Below are 22,297 nucleotides of genomic sequence, written 5' to 3'. Positions count from 1 at the left end.
GCTGGAAATCAGGGAAGATGCCATCCACATTCATGAAAACCAGAAGAATTTCTGTAAGGCAGAGCAGGATGGAAGCAGATTTGAGGAAGAAATCATCCTGGATGAAGAAATAACCTCCCAATGAATTCCAACAGAGATTCAAACAATCTCCAGCCAGCTCTTCAAACATCATCACCTCCTCCCACTTCTCCCAGTGGAAAAAAAAAAAAGGAAGCAGAAATGCTATGTGTTCTTTGAAATTATTCAGTAGTTCAGAAGAAGGCAGTCAAAGGAATCAAAGCAAATGAGCCCCTGACAATAAGTGACTCTCAAAGGAGAGAATAAAGATTATTGCCTGTCTTTCCCTTGAGATCAGTCCTTCAGATACATGATAAGATGATTATCAAATTGAAAAAATCGAACTAAAGCAAAGACCTGAAGGTTAGATCCTACATAGAACTGAATCAATGATGAAGGTGATCTAAAGAAAGCTCCCGTTAGCTGGGCGCGGTGGCTCACGCCTGTAATCCCAGCACTCTGGGAGGCCGAGGCAGGCGGATCACGCAGTGAGGAGATCAAGACCATCCTGGCTAACACGGTGAAGCCCCATCTCTACTAAAAATACAAAAAAAAAAAAAAAAAACCCAGGCGTGGTGGCGGGCCCCTGTAGTCCTGGCTGCTCAGGAGGCTGAGGCAGGAGAATGGCGTGAACCCGGGAGGCGGAGCTTGCAGTGAGCCGAGATCGCGCCACTGCACTCCAGCCTGGGCAACAGAGCGAGACTCCCATCTCAAAAAAAAAGAGAAAGCTCCCATAAAATGGAGGAGAGCATTTGAAGATGAAAAATATACACATTGTAATAATTTTAGAAAGAAGTTATAAAAGGAGGAGGCACAAACGTAAGAAATACTAGTAGAAGTGTTTGCCACCACAAAGGGAAAAGACTAGAGGATTCAGATTCAAAAGCCTCCTGAAAACAAGACAAAATTAGTAATAGAGATCTATACCTAAAAATGTCCTGGTCAATTTTCCATTTTTAAAAATGTTATCATGAAAGGAAAAAATCAGGTTGACATTGAAATTACCAAGTACAATAAATGCCAGAAGAAGGTGAAGTAGCATTTATCTTTTTGAGAAGAATACATTATGATACAAAAATGTAACACCAGGTAAAGAACAACAAAAGTCATTTTCAGATGTATAAGGATTCCAGCAGGGACTGGTACAATCACCTATATACTGATCGACAGAGAAAACTTTAGTGAAATGTTTTCAGGCATGTTTTCTGATCATAATGCAATAAAATTAAAAATTACTAGTCAAGGACAAAAAGTAAAAAAATGTCATTTTTGATCCAAATAACTCTTAGATCAAAGAGAAAATAAAAATGAAGTAATGAGATAACAAATCTCAAGTAATTGAGATAAAGTAATGTCTGTGAGAACACTGTAAAGAAAAATGTATGGCATGTAAACATATAAACTAAGAATCTGAAAAGCTTTTTATCTTAAAACCAAATAAAAATAAATGTAAATATCTGAAAATGTTTTTAAATTAGTTACAGCGAAAAATTAATAAAGACAAAAGCGTAAATTAACAAATTTAACACAGGTAAAATGATTAAACCCAAAAATATATTTTGTGAAAAGACCAGAGAAATATATAAATCTCTGGCAAGTCTAATAAAAAAGGTGGAGAGAACCAAAAAATACCACATTAGAAATGAGAAAGGAATATAATCACATATATAGGGAAGAAAAATGTAAACCATTATATGCAATAAGTGTGATCAACTGACTTAGAAAGAGGTGCCTGACTAGACCAGTACTCATGGCTGAAATGAAATAGTGATTAAAAACATAAACAGGCTGTGTGCAGTGGCTCACACTTGTAATCCCAGCACTTTGGGAAGCCGAGGCAGGCAGATCACTTGAGGTCAGGAGTTTGCGACCAGTCTGACCAACATGGTGAAACCCCATCTCTACTAATAATACAAAAATTAACTGAGCGTGGTGGCAGGTGCCTGTAGTCCCAGCTACTCAGGAGGCTGAAGCACAAGAATAGCTTGAACCCAGCAGGTGGAAGTTGCAGTGAGCTGAGATCACACCACTGCACTCTAGCCTGGGCAACAGAGCAAGACTCTGTCTAAAAAGGATGGGGGGAGTCCCATACATAAACAACAAAACTACTCCTTTTTAAAAGTCAAAATAATTTTACAGGCAGTTTCTTTCAACTCTCGAAGGAGCAGATGGTTCCCAACTATTTAAACTATTCCTAGTTTATTTAATAAACATAGTATAACCATGGATATTAATTTCATTTATAAGCTTAAATGAGAAATTCTAAATCAAACATGATCAAACTCAGCCCACCAATATATTAAAGAAAAATTCACCATACTCAAGTATTGTTCTCCCCCAGAGTGCAAGGATAGTTTAACAAAGATAGTTTAACATTAGAAAGTCCTTAATGTAGCTGGTCATATTTATTTGTAGTTGATCACATTAAAGGAGAAAAATTATAATTTCAAGAAAATCTAAAAAGAAATTTTTATAAAATATGACATTCTGGCATTAGCTCTTCCCTTTGCTTTTCTCTCAGATCTTTGCAAGGCTGCCTCTTTGAAATTTAGGTATCACATTAAATATTATCTCCACATTATCTAAACTAGAATTTCTGTTCACTATCTCATTACCCTATTTTTCTTTTTTTTACAGAACTTGTCACTTTCTCAGGTTATCTATTTCATTTTCTTTTGTTTGCTTATCTTCATCTCCTTTCCTCCCATCCCCCTCCTTCCTCCCATATACACTAGAATAAAAAACCTGTCAGAGCAGGAACTTACTTGTCTTATTTACCAGTGAATTCTGTGCCTAGCACAGGATGTTTTTTGAGCAGCTCAAGTGATTTGTTTTTTAAACAAGTGATTTGTTTTAAAAACACTGTGTGTAGGCCGGGCGCGGTGGCTCAAGCCTGTAATCCCAGCACTTTGGGAGGCCGAGACGGGCGGATCACGAGGTCAGGAGATAGAGACCATCCTGGCTAACAGGGTGAAACCCCGTCTCTATTAAGAAATACAAAAAACTAGCCGGGCGAGGTGGCGGGCGCCTGTAGTCCCAGCTACTCGGGAGGCTGAGGCCGGAGAATGGCGTGAACCCAGGAGGCGGAGCTTGCAGTGAGCTGAGATCCGGCCACTGCACTCCAGCCTGGGCGACAGAGCGAGACTCCGTCTCAAAAAAAAAAAAAAAAAAAAAAAAAAAAAAAAACACTGTGTGTAAACTAGAAGTAGAATAAAGCACAACCACTAGCCAATTCATACTTAGTGGTAAAGTAAATAGAGATGTTCTCATTAAGATCAGACACAAAACAAGGCTACTGGTTATTACCACTATTGTTTAATATTATTTGTAATATTCTACCCATCATAATAAGGCAAGAACATAGAACAAATTTGAAATACTGGCAAAGAGAATTAGCATTATTTGTAGATAATATAGAACCTATATGAATCAGTTGGAAATTACTTGAACTAAGAAATGAATATTTAGATGTCCAGCTCCAAAATAAATGTTAAGCAACTAACAGCTATTTCTATAATGACAATATGCAATTAGAAAATACCATGTAATGCATAATATTTAAAAAAATAGGAATTCAATAAGAAACATGCAGGACAAATATGAAAAAGACTGTAAGAATTTACTGAATAATTAAAAAGACACTTGAATTAAAGGGCTCCTGAGTGAAAGACTAACTATAGCTAAGAGATGAATTATAGCCAAGAGATGAATTCTCTCCAACTAAAGCTATTCATTTAATGTAATAAAAATAAAAACTACCAATGGCAGTTTTTTAGTTTAACAAAATTTTATTAAAATTGATCTAGAAGAATGTGTACGTGAGGGCATCTAAGAATAAAAGGGAAAATAATTCTTTTCAGTAATGGATGAACATGTTCTATCATGTATTTAAAACTTTACAAGCTATAATAATAAAAACAATGTGGTACAGGTAGGGTACAGATAGGTCACACGGTAAACTAGGAAACCTAGAAAAATCATCCAGATATATTCAAGATTTACAATGTGATAAAGGTGACACTTCAAATCAGTGAGTAAAGAATAGATTGGTTAATATATAATGCTCAGATAATCTAATAGTTGTTTAGAAAAGGTAAACTTAGAGCCTTAGAGCTCTACTCGCCAAACTCAAAATGTGTTACAAGTAGAATTTTAAGATACTGACTAAAATGTAGATGAATATTTGCTTACCTATAGAATAGAAAATAATTTTCTAAGTATGATACAAAAGGCAAAAAAAATAAAAGAATTGATAATTTGGCTGTGCAACACTGAAAACAGCTATATCGTCATAGGCAAACAAAAAATAAAAACACTCAACTGTAAGCAATAATGGAATATGAAAAAACACAAAAAAGACCTGCATTATACGTAACAAAGGTAATATGTATGTAGTATATACACACATATATATATAATATGACTTAATATGTAGATATTTTATGGATTAATAATTGAAAATGAATATCTGCCATCACCAAGAAATTGACAAAAGCAGTACAAATGGTCAAAAAACATTATTAAACTATAAATTTAAATGAGAATGAGGTGCAGTAATTCACCTATGCTGTTTGTAAAAATGTAAAACTAAGTATTAGTAAAACAGCAGAGAACAGCCTCTCTCCTACACTTTATGCAATGATTCTCAAACTTTTCTATTGCAACCACATAAGAAGTACATTTCATGTTGTGATCCTATATACACACACACACACACATACCCCAGAAAAGAAATTTCCTTAACACTTACTTGTACTTACTGTATGTGGTATATTTTGACAACACTTACTTGGTACTTACTGTATGTGGTATACTTTGACATTGTCTCTTCTTTCCCACTTGATACTTCAAAAAATTCTACTTGCTAGTTACAACCGACTAAATGGGTCATGATCTGCAGTTTGAAAAATACTACTTTATGAAGAGCAGTTTGACAAGCACATAAGTTGTGCCTAGCCTGTGACCTAGAAATTTAAGTCCCAAGATTTGTTCCCATGAAGTAAAAATGGACATATCCTACTCTTTAGTTAAAACAAAAAATAGTATGCCAAATACACAGGGTTCATAACTGTAAAAAATTGCAAACCATTTAAATGTCTGACAATAGGGAACTGACTGAATAAATTATGGTACATTCATATCATGAAATACTTTGCAGTCATTCAGAATAATGATGAAGTTTTTTTAATGATATAGAAAGATAGTCATAATATTTTAAGTGTATAAAGCAAATTGCAAACAATATATGCAATTGTGATCCCTTTTTTGTGTTGAGACTATTTTCTTTTACTTCCATATATTTTCATAATTTTAACAGTGTTTATGAAATACTTTCATATTAAACTGATTTTTTTTAAAAAAATAATAGTTATAAAGGTCAGGAACTTGCTTTAGAAATTGATTGACTTCACATTGTGTTGTATGCATTTAGACAAGATAACCGTTCCTTGTCAGCTTAATATATTTTAGCTTGCCCAGGGCTTTAACCTATATTCATTCCATTTGTTTCTTTCAAAAAGAAAGAATGCAACCCATCAAGATGCGTCAGCAGGGCAGGTTTCATCTCCATTTTACTGATGATTCAGATGGACATGAGAAATACTAAATAACTAATCTGTAGCCACATGACTAGTAACTGAGAAAACCAGGATGAGGACTTCTGATGCCTCTGTAGGCCTTCCTGTGTTGTGATTTCTTCATTTGCAAAATGAAGATAATGAAATATGCAGAAGGTAAATCTCATTTTAAATCTCAACTCATTGAGCATCAGTTCTTTGTCTACAAAATGAGCATAAAAATACATAGCCTCTTGTGCTGTTGCAAAGGTTAAATAAGGTAATATATGGGACGGTACCTGGAGAGAGTTTAATAAATATTAGTCTTGTTTTATTCCTTCCAAAGTAAGCACAAGATCAAGAATAGGAATCTAAAAGTAGAAAACCTTTTTTTCTTTTTCAGTTACATATTTAAAAAAATTTTTTTTTTTTTCAAAACAGAGTCTGGCTTTGTCCCCCAGGCTAGAGTGCAGTGACGCGATCTCTGCTCACAGCAACCTCCGCCTCCCGGGTTCAAGCAGTTCTCGTGCCTCAGCCTCCTGAGTAGCTGGGATTACAGACATGTGCCAGCACGCCTGGCTAATTTTTGTAATTGTAGTAGAGACAGGGTTTCACCATGTTGACCAGTCTGGTCTCAAACTCTTGACCTCAAGTGATCCACTGGCCTCAGCCTCCTAAAGTGCTGGGGTTACAGGTGTGAACAACTGCACCCAGCCACATATTTAAAATTTTAAGTGATCGTATTACCATTTACAAAGGCCAAATAAAAATAAAACATCTCGGTGTAATCTTAAAAAAAATCCAAGATCCATATAAGAGGAACTATAAAATACTCTTGAAAAACACAAATGTAGACTTGAACAAATGGAAAGACATACATTCTTATGTAGGATGACTCAACTTCATAATTATGTCTGTTCTCCCTACTTATATCGTTTGAAACAATCCCAATAAAACACTATCAAGCCTTTTTCTGGATCTAGGTAAGTTTTTCTAAGGTTCAGTAGAAAGAATAAGCAAAATTAGTCATTAAAATGAAGGAAAAGAAGAGAAATGAGCCATAGCTATAGCCATTAAACATACTAAAGGGTCCTCCAATTAAAGCAGTATAGTATTGGTGCATGAATAGATAAATACCAGCAGAACAGCATAGAAAATCTAGAAATAGACTCACTTATGTATAAATATTTTAGTAGATGATAAAGGCAGCATTTCAATCAATGCAGGAAAGTTTAGCTTTTTTGTGGCTAACTGGATAGCCATATAGAAAAAGATAAATAGGATCCACTCCTTGACTGTACCATTTATTTCCTATCAGATTTGTGCAAATCCCCAAATTTGACAATATAGTTTGTAATAATGCTGTGGAAACACAGATAATCTCACTTGTAACTTCTGGAAATACAAACTGGCACAACTACAGAGGGGGATTTGGCAATATTTCACAAAACTGTATAAGCATTTACCTTTTGTTCCAACAATACAATTTTTAGGAATTTATCACAAAGGTATGCTGGCAAAAATACAAAGAGACGGGAACAAGGCTAACAAAGCTGTACATTATTTTGTATTTGTGAAGGCAAAGACTAGAAGCAACCCAAACACTTGTCAAATAAGGGACTGATTGTATAAACTGTAGCATGTCCACACATCAGAGTAATATATACTATGCAAAGAAATGAGGAATGAGCAATATTTCCATACAATACTATGAAGAGATGTTCAGATTCTATTGTGAAGTGAAAAAAGCAAAGATATGAATACACATACATTTGTTTATTTAAAAATGGAAGGATAGGCTGAGGCGGGCGGAAAATACAAAAAAAAAATTAGCCGGGTGTGGTGGCGGGCGCCTGTAGTCCCAGCTAGTCTGGAGGCTGAGGCAGGAGAATAGTGTGAACCCGGGAGGCGGAGCTTGCAGTGAGCTGAGATCCTGCCAATGCACTCCAGCCTGGGTGACAGAGCGAGACTCCGTCTCAAAAAAATAAATAAACTATAAAGCAAAAAAAAAAAAAAAAATAAGTTTACTATAGTGAGTTATGAATATTTTACATAAAATAATATTACAGTTTTAAAAGCAATTGCTGAAACAGAGGAGTATAATGAATTAACCCGTATATCCAGTGATGGCAAAACTATGTAGAGAAGAACTATTCCAGGTGACTTTAAATATGTAATTTGGCTAAAAATCTCTAGTAGGATCTACCCTAAGGACAAAAAGATTGGCAAACAAATCTTAAACTGTTTTTAGCAATCATATTGTTGATTGTAGTGTTGTAATTGTGATTCTGAGACTGTTGTATGTGTATTATAAGATGAATCAAGTGAATATGTTGGTGTCATTAAAAAAATAAGATTTTTCAGTGCAGTTTAAGGCAGATACAAATATAAGATTGATGCAGTCAATAACAAACCAAAAAATCTGTAGACTCAAATTTGAATAGAAAGTATTAGTATGAAATCATGATGAATTCATCTGAAAAGTCTTTTCCCATGTTCTTCCACTGAAAAGGCCCCGAAACAATTGTTTGCCCAATAGCAACAAGCAACTCTAGTGCCCACATTGTGGTTCCAAAAATGATTCCTCACCAAACAAACAAACAAACAAAAAACAGGGCTTTTGGGAACAAATGGTTCCAGGTCTGGCTCAGAAAATGTGCAAAATTAACCTGGTGTCTCATTATACTAGAAAGCAAAGAATCTTCAGACTACTATGATGTAAAAATAAAGGAATCAACCTGAACAAGTCCTTCCGTGTCAATAAGGATACTTTGAACGTCAGTAGGAATAATGGCAGTGAATCGTAACACACCAAATATGCTTAAATCCATGAGTGCACAATGCTACTTAAAAGTAAAAAAATTATTTAGAGGCTTTTGAAGAATGCTAGAGGAGAGTGGTTAATTTGAAAACTTGTAAATACAAGGAATGAATCAAGTATTTGTCATACCCTTTCTGTATACTGTGTACCTCAGGGTGACCAAATAATTCATTAAGAAGTTTCTGTTTATAGAGAAGTATGCCAGCTAATAAAGAAAGGAAGATGGAATTAGGATATTACCATTATGCAACCCTGATTAGTTTATGAATCTAGGAAACCATCATCAGTGCTGATAACATCTCCAGTTAAGGGCCAACTACAAATTATGTACTCCCTGATGGAAGTGCCCAGTACCACATTTGATGCAGTCTTGAAAGAAAAAAAAAAAAAAAAAATCTGAATTAGATCAAACTTTTAGATCTAACTACTAGTTATAGGAAATAGAAGCAGAGAGAAAGAAACATGATTTAGCGACCGCCAACATTTTTGGCACCAGGGACCAGTTTCACGGAAGACAATTTTTCTACAAAACATTGGGAAAGGGGAGTGGTTTCTGGGTGAAAGTATTCTACCTCAGATCATCAGGCATAGATTCTGATAAGGAACGTGCAACCTAGATCCCTCACATGCATAGTTCACAATAGGGTTTGTGCTCGTATGAGAATCTAGTGCCGCCACTGATGTGACAGGAGGCAGAGCTCAGGCAATAATGCTTGCTTACCTGCTGCTTACTTCCTGCTGTGCTCCTAACAGACACCTAACAGGCTCACCTCCTGCTGTGTGGCCCATGGGTGTGTGTGCGGGGCGTGTTGGGGACCCCTGTGTTAAATGATACCATACGATAAAATAAATAAAATCAAGACATGGGAAACTTCTACCAGACCGATGACTCTTGCAACAGAAAAACTGCAAGTAAACAATCTTAGGAAACATATAAATTGATTGCAATATGTGTAATTGTTTGGATACTGATCCAAACAACAGACCTAATAAATCAATTGGAGAAATGTGAACATTGATTGGCTATTTGATAACTTTAAAGAGTTATGATGTGTGTGGTTATTATTTTAAGGTGTGATCATTGTGGGCATTTTTAAAGAAGTCCTTATCTTTTAAAGGTATATACTAAAGTATTTTTGGAGATAATGATGAAGTTAGATATTTCTATCTCTGTCAAAGGATCATTTTCAAAGAGATTGAACAATTTTTTTCCCCCAATTGCACTTACCTGTCTCCCATTTGCATGTAAACTTCCTTTCCTGCATATTTTCATTGGCCCAATAAGCCCAGTGAATATATCTTTAGTGGGATCCACAGCAGAATAATACATCTTAGCTAGACACACAGGATCTGCATAAGTGGGTCCTACTTCTTCGGGGACAGTCCATTCATAGGTGAATGTTTCTGTGGGTGCCACATGGGAGGCTGAAGGAGGCACACCTGTGAGAAAGGTCACAGTTGAGAGGTGAAGTGTGCTTTCTAATATGGTCATTTGAGCCACAAAGTAGACTAAGTTTAGTCTAGAATAACCCACTTTTGAGTTCTTTGTTATAAATTGGAATGGAATCCCACTTATGCTCTGGTGTCAGATCTGATGTGATTGCATCCAGACAGACTCTTCTAAACCTTCTCCTGGGATTGGTGTCCCTCTTTGTGCTCACACATCTTCCGGGAATGTCCCTAGCACCTTTCATGTTATTTTGTGTGTATTTCTCTCGAACAGAGCTTAACTTTCTTGAAGGCAAGTGCTGACTCTATATTTCTATCAGCTAGAACAATGCCTGGCAATACAGTGTAATCAATGCATTGTCTATTGAATAAAATGGAACTGAAAATAATTGTAGAACTGAAAGGAACTTTGCAGGTGATCCTATTTAAATCTCTCAGATTTACACTCGAGAGAACTGAAGCCAGAAAGATTGAATAACCTGCTCACAGTCATACTGCAAGTGGTAGCAGAGTCTCCAGTCTTCACTGGTCCTTCTTGATATGTAAAAATTGTGAAAAAGTCCACATGATGAAATATTTTATATCGTTCAAATTATGTTTCTAAAACCCTTGTAATGCTAAAAGAACAAACTCTGATTATGAAATTAAAATAACATTTATTTGCTATGATCTCAACCATATTTAAAATATATATGTATACAGATGAAAGTGGAAGAATTATATAAAAATATGAGTGATTGTTTATAGAACTATAGATAATTAATATTTTGGGCTACACCTTTCTAAATTCTTCAAATATTCTAAAGTTAACATGGTACAGTCTTATAAGAACTTTTTTAAAAATTAAAAATCACCCAGAGTACTCCAGAAATGTATAATTGATACAACCCAACTAAATTACTCTCAGGATTGTCAATAATCATCCAATTAAGGCAGGACAAAATTCCATGAACCAATTGGAGGTAGGAGAAGGGGTTTATTTGTTTCCTGGCATGATGCCTAGAAATGATATATTAGCAGTTTCCCTGGGAGTTCCTGCCTTCAGTTTTTGCAGGACACTGTAAGTGACCAGTACAGTGGGTTATTAAACATTGTTGATTTGTTACAGTGCTGTACTCACTTCCGCTCTGGGGGTTGTAATGTGAGGAATAGTATGTGCCCTCGTTGTCCTTATTGAATCTCACCCCAGTCGGCTCAATACTGAGAGGGTATGCTCCTTTGTTATGGAATGTTACTCTGATGGTGTCTCCCACCTCTGCCCAAATGACAGGACCTGGGAACAAAGACAGAATTATTATCCTTCCTTGGTATATAACATGCAGAATGTATAAGACAGTTACCTTCTTTGACTGTGTTCTCTGGCAAGAACTACTAGGAGCATCATGCTTATTTGTGGTGAATGGAAAGCTTGGTTTTTGAAAAATCCATAATCAATCTGATATGTCAAGGTTGGAAGGAGAGAAGGGCTTTTTAATTCAACTTCAGATTAATGAAATTGATTATCATTTTTGTACAAGTCAGTTAATAAGTTTACACATCTACAAAAACTATTCAGAATGTTGACACTCCTCAGCCTAATCTTCTGTTGGCTGGAGGTGTGTCATTTGTACCAAGAATTAGGTGCTATAAACTTTGACCACCCAAAGCAGGTAAGTTGAATTGTTTTGGATGTGAAGGATAACACTGTTTTGGATTTTCCATGACCAAAATTAATGATTACCAATTATAGAATAAAAATATATATTTTACATAAATATTTTATGTAATATACAAAATGACATTTATTGAGAGCTTCCTATCTGTTTTTCTGAGTGTTTATGTCTATTAACTCATTTAATCCCTATACCAACTTGAGTAACTATTGTTCCCATTTTATAGAAGGGAGCAGGGACAGACAGTGAGTAATTTTCTTTTTTTCTTTTTTCTTTATTTTGAGAGGGAGTATCATTCTGTTGCCTAGGCTGGAGTGCAGTGCCATGATCTCCGCTAACTGCAACCTCTGCCTCGCAAGTTCAAGCGATTCTTCTGTCTCAGCCTCCCGAGTAGCTGGGATTACAGGCGCTCGCCACCATGCCCTTCTAATTTTTGTACTTTTTTTTTTTTTTTTTTTTTAGTAGAGATGGGGTTTTGCCGTGTTGGCCAGGCTGGTCTCGAACTCCTGACCTAAGTGATCCGCCCTCCTCGGCCTCCCAAAATGCTGGAAATATAGGCGTGAGCCACCGCGCCCGGCCAAGTTCAGCAACTTTCAAAGGTCACGCAGCTAATGTATGCATTGGGTACTCACAAAAAAACAGCTTTTTATAAGAGCCTCCAATTCTTGTAATACCTTGTTCAAAAAGTATTATACCTCTGAGTCACTGCTAGAAAAATAAAAGTGAAGAGCCAGGACAATCTGAATCCATACTCTGTTTGCTCACTCACTAGGCTTTTCTGCCTGAGTGCCTTGGCAAGAACAGGTGTCTGGACTCTGCCTAGGGGCAGCCTGCAGAGGGCTCTAGGACAGATCCTGCTTGTCTCATTATAGCCTGGGTTTTATTTATTTATTTATTTATTTATTTATTTATTGAAACGGGGTCTCGCTCTGTCACCTAGGCTGGAGTGCGGTGGCAGGATCTCGGCTCACTGCAAGCTCCACCTCCCGGGTTCACGCCATTCTCCTGCCTCACTCAGCCTCCCCAGTAGCTGGGACTACAGGCGCCTGCCACCACACCCGGCTCATTTTTTGCATTTTTAGTAGAGATGGGGTTTCACCGTGTTAGCCAGGGTGGTCTTGATCTCCTGACTTTGTGATCTGCCCACCTCGGCCTCCCAAAGTGCTGAGATTACAGGCGTGAGCCACCGCATCCGGCCCTAGCCTGGATTTTATTTCTAAGGGAACACATCTTTAAGTGCGGAGGCTCACAACTTAGTTATCTATTTAAACCAAGTCACATAAACACATAACACACAATTCCCCTTCCTCTTTGAAGAAAAAAAATAACCATTTGAAGTCAGGTCAGCATGGGTGTTTGTGTTTGTGTGTGTGTGTGTGTGTGTGTGTGCGCGCGCGCGTGTGTGTTTGTTTCTTTCTTTTTTTTTTTTAGATGTAGTCTTGTTCTGTCTCCCAGGCTGGAGTGCAGTGGCAGGATCTTGACTCACTGCAACCTCTGCCTCCCGGATTCAAGCAATTCTCATGCCTCAGCATGGAGGCACGAGATACTGGGATTACAGGTACCTGCCACCAGGCCCTGCTAATTTTTGTATTTTTAGTAAAGATGGGGTTTCGCCATGTTGTCCAAGCTGGTCTCAAACTCCTGACCCAAGTGATCTGCCCCCCTCGGCCTCCCAAAATGCTGAGATTACAGGCGTGAGCTACCACTCCCAGCCGTCAGTAGGGCTTTTAATGATGAGAATTTACTATTGGTAATTTACATTTGGAAAAGTAATTAGCTGCTGCATTTTATTGTTTTATCTTCCACATACCTACTTTACACATAGAAATCATGCAGTAGGTCCTGAAGTTACTATTCTTTCTGAGGTTGATTTAGCCCATGGGAAGCATATACCAGCCATAAATATTCTGCACGGACTCACCCAGGATGCCAAGATGCTCTTCTTCAGGGCCTCTCTCCTTTCGATTTGTGAAGGAGGCATCTGTGTACTCACGATAAACCAGCTTTTTATAAGAGCCTCCAATTCTTGTGGTACCTTGTTCAAAAAACACCGCTGAGTCACTGCCGGGGGAAAAAAATGTTTAATGCTGGGGTTGAAGTAGAACAGAAAGCAGGTATTCACTTAAGGTGCTAATTTAAGAGAAAAATTCTGACCAGTGCTTAGAGATGAATATTATCCATGATTTACAGCAATCCGTACCAGTTACTCAAACAAAGCAGACAGTTCCAGGCCACTCATAGAAGGATGGTCAGTTAAGAAGTAGAGAATCATGGAGGATGTTTATTTTTTCAAGTGAAGAGAAAATTTTCAAAAGGGCCCCTGTCAATCCCTTGACAAAGGATTCTACCATAGAATCTTTTTATCAAATTGTGAAATGTTTAAAAACACAGTGGCTACTCTTTTTTTTTTTTTTTTTTTTTTTTTGAGAGGGAGTCTCGCTGTGTCGCCCAGCCTGGAGTTCAGTGGCACTATCTCAGCTCACTGCAACCTCTGCCTCCCAGGTTCAAGCGATTCTCCTGCCTCAGCCTCCTGAGTAGCTGGGACTACAGGCATGTGACACCGTGCCCAGCTACTTTTTTGTATTTTTAGTAGAGACGGGGTTTCACCATGTTAGCCAGGATGGTGTCGATCACCTGACCTCGTGATCTGCCCGCCTCGGCGTTGCAAAGTGCTGGGATTATAGGCATGAGCCACTGCGCCTGGCCCACAGTGGCTACTCTTTGTTGTGTATTAGCACTGGCCAGCTGCTCAGGAACATTTATTTATTTATTTATTTATTTATTTATTTATTTATTTATTTATTGTTTTTTAAGCAGAGTCTCCCTTTCTTGCCCAAGCTGGAGTGCAGCGGTGCAATCTTGGGTCACTGCAACCTCTGCCTCTCTGGTTCAAGTGATTCTCATACTTCAACCTCCTAAATAACTGAGATTACAGGCGTATGCCACCATGCCCAGCTAATTTTTTGGTTTTTAATAGAGATGGGGCTTTGGGATGTTGGCCAGGCTGGTCTTGCACTCCTGGCCTCAAGTGATCCACCCGCTTTGGCCTTCCAAAGTGCTAGAATGACAGGTGTGAGCCACCGCACCCGGCCAGGAGCTTTTGTTTATTAGCTGAAACTCACGTGACATCACCACAAAGTCGGTATTATTCTCCCTATTTTGCAAATAAAGAAATTAAATTTCAGAAAGGTAATTATTTGACTTGCACAAAGCCACCTCATTCATCATTTCTTTCATTTGACAACTGCATCAAACACCTGCTCTTTGCTGGGAATCTTGCTACGTGTTGATGACTTAACCATAAGCAAGGTGGACTCATCTCTATCCACATGAACCTTACATCTAGCAGAGAAGACAGGCCAGAACCCATCAATATAATACAGTGTAATAAACACAGGGTGTTATGGAGCATTTCTTTGAGGTTGGGGAAAAGTGCAGCGAAGAGGCCACAAAGATGTTCCAGAGGAAGTGATTACTTAAAACTATCTAAAGGGGGAGTAGAGTTAGCAAGATGAAGTGTATGTGTAGTGTGGAGACTAGGGCTGGTGTATACAAAGAAGAAACTGCCTATGAGAAGGCTTAGAGAAAACAGCAAGTGTTCTAGAAAATATGGCAGAAGCATAGCATGCGGGGCAGGGCAGAGGAGTGAAGAATGAGGCTTAGATAGATGGGAGATAGGCAGGAGGACCTAGTTAAGGTTTCAGCCCATCCCAGGGCAGTGAGAAGCATTTGAAAGATTTAAGCATCCAGGATTAGCATTTTAGGAGGATCCCTCTGGTAGCTGTTTGGAGAATGCATTGGAAAATAGAAGATTGCAGTAGGGAGACCAGTCAGGAGCCTGCTTTTCTAATCTCAGTAAGAGGCAGAGATGAGTTCATAGGTATTGGCAAAGAAAGTAGATAGCTTTCAGAGATAGTTTCTATAAAATGAGGCAGTACTCGATGAGGAGAGAAGTTTGAACAGCCTCATCCAAGTGGGGATGTCACTAAGCTAAAGTTTGAAATGCAAATCTGAAATTCACAAAAGCCTTCTGAGTTGGAGATGCAGCTTTAGGAGTAATCACATGTAGGTGTCAGTGTAGCCTGGGACTGACATCTCTGCTTCAGGAGTCACAGGTCTGGGCTGAGCGAGGCCTAGCTATCCATTTATTATAGTGTGATGTTGGATGAATTACTTAACCTTTCCAAGGAGGGTATTTTTAATATGGATGGCAAACAGGGATTCTCTGAGGAAGTGATATATGAGTAAAGACTTGGAGCAGGGGAGTGGCATCATCTCATTGACGTTTTTGAAAGATCACAGTACTGCTTTGTAAAAAATCGATAGTAGGAAAGGAAGACAAACAGAAAGAATGGCTGGGAGGCCGTGGAAGTCATTCAGACATGTACAAAGAGTAGCTTGTGTACATTAAAGGACACTATCAAGAAAGTGAAAGACAACCTATAAAATGCCATAAAACATGTGCAAATAACTGATAAGGAGTAAATATCCTGAATATATAAAGAACTCCTACAGGTCAACAACCACAAAAAACCCCACTTCAAAAATGGCTGAAGGACTTAAATAGATATTTCTCTGAAGAAGAGACACAAATGACTAAAAAGTACATGAAAAGATCCTCAACATTACTAGTCATTAAGGAAATGCAAATCAAAACCACTATGAAATATCACTCATGCTCATTAGGATGGCTATTAAAAAAAAAACAGAGAATAAAAAGTGTTGATAAGAATGTGAAGAAATTGTAACCCCTGTACATTGCTGATGAGCCTGTAAAATGGTGCAGTTGCTATGGAAAACAGTAATGTGGTTCCTCAAAAAATTAAAAACAGAATTACCATATGATCCAGCGATTCCACTTCTAGCTGGATATGCAAAAGAATTAAAAGCAGAGGCTTGAACGTGATATTTGTATAACAATTGTTCATAGCAACATTAGTCACAATAGCCAAAATGTGGAAACAACCCAAATGTTTATCAACAGATGAATGAATAAACAGAATGTGGTATATACATACAATGAAGCATTATTCAGCCTTAAAGAGGAATGAAATTCTAATGCATGCTACAACATGAATAAATCTTAAAACATTATGCTAAGTGATATAAAAGACACAAAGGAACCAATATTGTATGATTCCACTTGTATGAGTTGCCGAGAATAGGAAAACTCATAGAGACAGAAAGTAGAATCGAGCTTGTCAGGGAGTGGAGAAAGAGAGGAAGAAGGTGTCTCCTTGTCAGGGAGTGGAGAAAGAGAGGAAGAAGGTTGTTACTGTTAAAGGGTTCAGAGTTTCTATTTGGGATGATAAAAAAAAGTTCTAGAAATGGATAGTTGTGATGGCTATATAGCACTGTAAATGTACTTCATGCTGCTGAATTGTACAGTGTCATGTTTTCTGAAATGGAAAGCAAATTAATTGATTTATCTAATTGTATTCAGTGTTTTCTTAGGACTTTGTCAAGCATTTGATATCTTTTGAACGCAATTTTTTTCACGGACTCAAAACTCATAGTTCTCAAACTCAGACTCTTACACCCAATACCTTAATAAATATTTAGCAGTCTAGTTACTCAATATCAGATACCAATTAAAATTGTAATTGCTGAATTAGCCTTTTGTAGTTCCTTTGTGTAGGGGAGAGCATATTTTGAAATAGTACTCTTTTTGTGAATTACCTTCCAGGTGCTGTTAAGTTTTCTTTGGTGAAGATGTCTATACCAGAGGGAGCATAGTTCCAGATGATTTCCTCAGCGGCAATGTAGTAGTGTCTAACATGCTTCCCATGGGTATTACCCTTTGATGAAGACTTGTTACACTCCTGGACCTGGAAAAAGGCTTGCAAACCAGCTGAAATGAAACAGAAAGAGGCATTGATTAATGGAGCCAATGTTTCTCCTATTGCCCTGTAAACACTGCTCAGGTGATGACAAGTAGAAATTGAAGGAATAGACAGATAGAAACAGTACTATAAAGGAGGGCAAACAGCTGTAAATAAATTCGTGATGGAAAACTCAAGTTTAAAACAGACATACTTTGTTTTTTATGTACATACAGCATAGAGATATTAAGCATATGTGTTTTTAAAATATGGTACCAGTTTCTGTGGGGTTTCACTTGGTAGTTCTTTTGATGAGAGAAAAAGAACAAATCTGTAGATAAGCAGAGAAGAGAGGCTTTGACGTATTTTAAGGGGTTGCATTGGGTGGAGGAGGAGGTACCAAATGAGCATGTATTATTGCTCTCTTGTACAAGATGGTTGTGCATCTGCTGTGCTGGGCCTTCTGTGGCCCAGAGCATATTTGATAAAAGCAATTATATTTGCAGGTCAAAGTAAAGTATCCGAACTCCTATGTTAAACTTAATTTATTCAGTAGACCAATATTAAAAACTAATATTTTTCAAGAACAAGAAATGTTTTTATTGCCTAAGTTAAAGAGATAAAGGAAGGATTTATCGAGTTAAACTAGGGGATGGCCAGGCTCAAATAAAGAACAAAGTTAATTATACTTGATGGAAATAAGTCAAAAAACAGGGTACTTTCCACTGCCACATACAATTTTTCTGGATTTTACAACACTGTATATTTTACAAAGTTGAGTAAGTATATATAGTACTATACTTTCAGGGCCAGTTGTTCTTTCCAAAAACTAATATATTTTCAGATTTCATTACTTTATAATATTCTTGTCTTACAGTCTTTTTTATTACATTATTTTATATATACCATCATAGGAATAACACTAAGATGCCAGTTCAACGCTCAGATTATTTCAAAGATATTTAGCTTTTATATTCTGATTCCCAGTAACCACCTTTTTTAGCTGACTGCTAATTTCAGATAAAGATATCCTACCTTTCAGATGGTTTAGATTCTGACAGCTGAGCATCCATTCTCCAGGGTTCTGGGCCACCATATAAGCATCAAACAGGGTAGCAGGAAAGAGGTTGATTGTATCAATACGGTAGTTCTTGTTGGTCAATACTTGCCCGTGAAAGAAAGCTGCGTGCACATCAACTTCATTACCCATACCAAAAAGGTACCATTTTACTCTGTCTTCAGCACACATGGAGAGTCCTGGGAGACTTCCAAAAGTGTATCCATTCACAGCTGTAAGTCAAGAGCAGAGTTTGTGACTAATAATCATTAATGCTTGAAATAGTGAGAGTTACCTCTATATAAATAGAATCAATTTGGAATGGAAAATATCTGGCACACATGCTGGTATTCCTCCCTCCTATACTCATGTCAGACATTGCTAATCAATCACAGCACTCTTTCATTTTGGAACTGAATTCAGCCTGAGGATTCTTATCAATACCATAGTAACAGATGAACACAATACTGAAGATAAAACCTACTTGCTGTCTTTGTTATAAACTATACACATTGTGTGTGTGTGTGTGTAAATACAGATGTGTGCATATATACATACATATAAACAAAACACACACATAGAATTGATAGAAAAAAGATTGAAGATTAGTATTCAATGAGTTATTAATCATGTTGGTAGTAGTAGTATGGATGTTTTTGCTTATCAGAAATTTTCCAATTTTCTACCATAAATTTCTTTTGTAAAAAGAACATAAGAATAGCTTTTTTAAAAGATTGCCAGACAAAATTTTTAAGATTGGAAGAGATATGAAGGAGGGAAAAAATAAAGAAGGACAGCAGGGACAGAGCCACAAAGACCTAAAAGTTCATATGCAAGGTGGCCTGAAACACTCAGAAGAAACTTATGGTCATTGTTCAAACTGGGTGGCCCGAAACATTTCCAAAGTGGAAATTAGTTCTGTGAAGAATCCTGAGTTTACCACATGTGACACTGGTACCAAATCAAACCTGCTCAGGCTAGAATTTTTAGTATCTTTTTATAGCAACTATTTTTGTTGGTACACAACAGAGATAGGATTAAAGTATGGAAAGAGGACCTTCCACCCTGATAAAAGTAAAAGTTAGAAACAAAATCTGTACTTTGTTAATTAGTTTCTTTTTCTACTTTGGTAGTATAGTTATTTTTGTGCTCTCGGTTTCTGAGTACAGGTTATTTTGAAGAAGTTAAACACAAACAAACAAAAATCTCTACTTATTGGTCTAGTTGTTGTTAAGGGATTCTGTTGCTCATGCAAATTATGAGAAATAGATAATCTTACTAAGCTCATTATTTTGTGTCTGAGAATTAAGAAAAAGTCTAAACTGTAAAAAAAAGCATTTCTAGAAAAGTAAAGTGAACTGAAATGTAGAAAAGAATGATGCAGACTAGGGGGCCCAGTGAGGGCAACATAGTATGTAGAATGAATACCTTTCAGAACTCGTGGTTTGAACTATTTTCTTAAATATAGTTAAATGCTTTAAAATATAATATAGTTTTAAGTATTTAGTTCAATAATTTGGAACTGCCTCAAATAGTTTTTAGAATGAGTCTAGTGGATAAATAAATATATTAATGTCACATACATATGCATTAAACCATAATTGATGTTTTATCCTTACCAGTTTGGGAAACAAGTTTGGTGCATCTGGCTTTACCTGGCTTAGAATTTTTATTTTGATTTACTTGGCTGAATATCAAATTGCACATCCAATATGCTTTGTTATAAGGACCACAGACTAGACACGCAGTACTTACTTATATGAGGGAATAAGCTTAGCAGAATTAATGGATTAAGGGGAAAAAAAGTAAAGTTAACATGTCTTCTATAATCTTACAATACATTCTGTTACTCTCCTGGAAGTCTTCATTGTCTTTGTCAACTTTCTCTGGTTCTAAGCAGTAGGCTTGAATGTTGTCTTCTAGGTACCAGCTGAAATTTTCATCCACCACAGAAAACATCACCACAAATTCTCGGTCAATATTTTTTTCTTTTTCTTTATCTAGAGAATCTGGAGTTAAAATTACTATTTTAGTAAGATTAAACTTTTAGCATGTATTTTGACTTACGTTTTCAGGTGATTTATAGTTTTAAAAAATTTTAATATTTATTTTTTTCTAATAAATCACAAGTCCGGACCAGTCACTTCTGTTTTACAGACATAGGAACACTCAGGGAATTTTTATGATCAGTATCTGGTGCTTGGAAGACATTCCTATATCTGGATATCCGCTGACCACATAACTATTAAATGCTTTTTGGCAAATGGGAAGATTGGAATTCAAACTTGTGTGTCTGTTTTGTGGTGCATATAGCCACAAACTGAGACAAGTCTTTATAGGTAACTATTGTTCAAGTTAGGATTGTATTTCAGGCTCTCGAGCTACGTTGTCTTTTTCATGATGTTAGAAATAAATACTATGATATTATGTTTACCAATATAGTATGAGTAACTACAGATCTATCACCGTGAAGTGCCTTTTTGGTAGTCACATTTGGTAAAGTCATATGTCTCTTCAGCACCACTGTTGGAAGTTAGATACAGCAAACTGATCCCTGGGAGAATATATTTCTTTCAGCTTAGCTTCATTGGCATTTTCCCCATATGAATGCTTGTTCCATTTATCCCTTCTCCTGTTAGTCCTGCCTGGCTCTTCCCTGCCTTTTTTTCAAGTCACCACCTCTCTACCTTACCTACTCAATCTCAACACAGAAGACTTGACTTATTTTTAAAAGACAAACTGCCCTGCCCCTGTCTTTAATAATGTAAAAAATAATGTAAAAAAGATGTACCTTTTTTACAGATTATTAAAGGTCCAATGAGTCCTGAGGCAATATCTTTTGGAGCATCAATGTGGGAATGGTAAATCCTAGTCACACAATTGCTATCTCCTTCACCAGGACTTTGTTCTTCGGTGGCAAGCAACAAGTATGTATACTGCTGTCCTGGATATACTTTGTCATCTGCTTTTTGAAAATCTGTGGTGTTATCAGGGTAGATGGCCCCTAGGAAGCAACATGCAATGAAGGTACAAAGTGAATGTGTTTGAACTTAAATGAGAGAACAGATAGTCCATTAATTCATTCAGCAAACATTTGTTAAGCATCTACTGTGTGATCCTTGGGGATGTGATATCCTATTTGGACACAGGAAAATGAAAGGCTAATGGCTAGGGTGTTTAGAAGCTTTACAGACATTTTTAATTTTTTTTAGTATCTGGGTTTTCAGAAAGCAAAATGACTTTTTGTTTGCATGTAAAGAACTCGGGTCATGGTATGGAAGTCTGAGAAAAATGGCTACCCTCTTCTAAATTCAAAACTTCTTATGTGATCTCAGAATTTTGCCCATGAATTAACCATAAAATTAAAAAAATTTCTACTCTTAATTTTGGAAATTTCCAAACTTACACAAAGGTTGAGAGAGGAAAATGCTGAACCTCCGTGTACCCATCAAACCAGCTTTAACAGTGATCGACTCAAGGCCAACCTTGTTTCATCTGTACCCCCACATATTCTTATCCCCAGTATCATCAAATTATTTTAAAGCAAATCTCAGACATCGTATTCCATTCATAAATACTGGAATACGTATCTCTAAAAGATAGGAACTCTTTTTTTCTTTTAATAAAACCACAGTACCATTACCATAACTTTAAAATGAATGGTAATTCCCTAATAAACCATGAAAGTATTAAAAAGAAATAGGATGACAGTCAGCCTTTTATGCTATGAATGTAATTATCCCTAAACAACAACAAAAACAAGAAAAGTCAACACATTCACCTTCTAAAACAATCTCTTTAAAAAAGACAACAAATAATGAATCAAATCTAATTTTAAATTAATTTCCCTACTTGATCATTATAATTTCAATGAACGGTAGCAT

General features: G+C 36.8%; 1 protein-coding gene across 2 annotated transcripts in view; it reads right to left on the bottom strand.

Moving 5' to 3' along the window:
* LOC112618061 (ceruloplasmin) overlaps positions 1-22,297 on the bottom strand; it is a 59,694-nt gene that overhangs the window by 26,290 nt on the left and 11,107 nt on the right. For both annotated transcript variants that reach the window (XR_003118017.1, XM_025374670.1), the window contains exons 3-9: positions 21,205-21,417; positions 20,249-20,422; positions 18,392-18,646; positions 17,214-17,385; positions 13,456-13,595; positions 11,003-11,155; positions 9,662-9,873 (exon numbers count right to left, since the gene is read on the bottom strand). Coding sequence is in view for 1 of the 2 variants with exons in the window: in XM_025374670.1 (XP_025230455.1) it covers positions 9,662-9,873; positions 11,003-11,155; positions 13,456-13,595; positions 17,214-17,385; positions 18,392-18,646; positions 20,249-20,422; positions 21,205-21,417 (1,319 nt within the window). In the remaining variant the exon portion in view is untranslated. The remainder of the gene's footprint in view (positions 1-9,661; positions 9,874-11,002; positions 11,156-13,455; positions 13,596-17,213; positions 17,386-18,391; positions 18,647-20,248; positions 20,423-21,204; positions 21,418-22,297) is intronic.

Source organism: Theropithecus gelada, chromosome 2, assembly GCF_003255815.1.
Source record: "Theropithecus gelada isolate Dixy chromosome 2, Tgel_1.0, whole genome shotgun sequence".
NCBI classification, from domain to species: Eukaryota; Metazoa; Chordata; class Mammalia; order Primates; family Cercopithecidae; genus Theropithecus; species Theropithecus gelada.
This window is presented reverse-complemented; position numbering and strand designations above follow the sequence as displayed.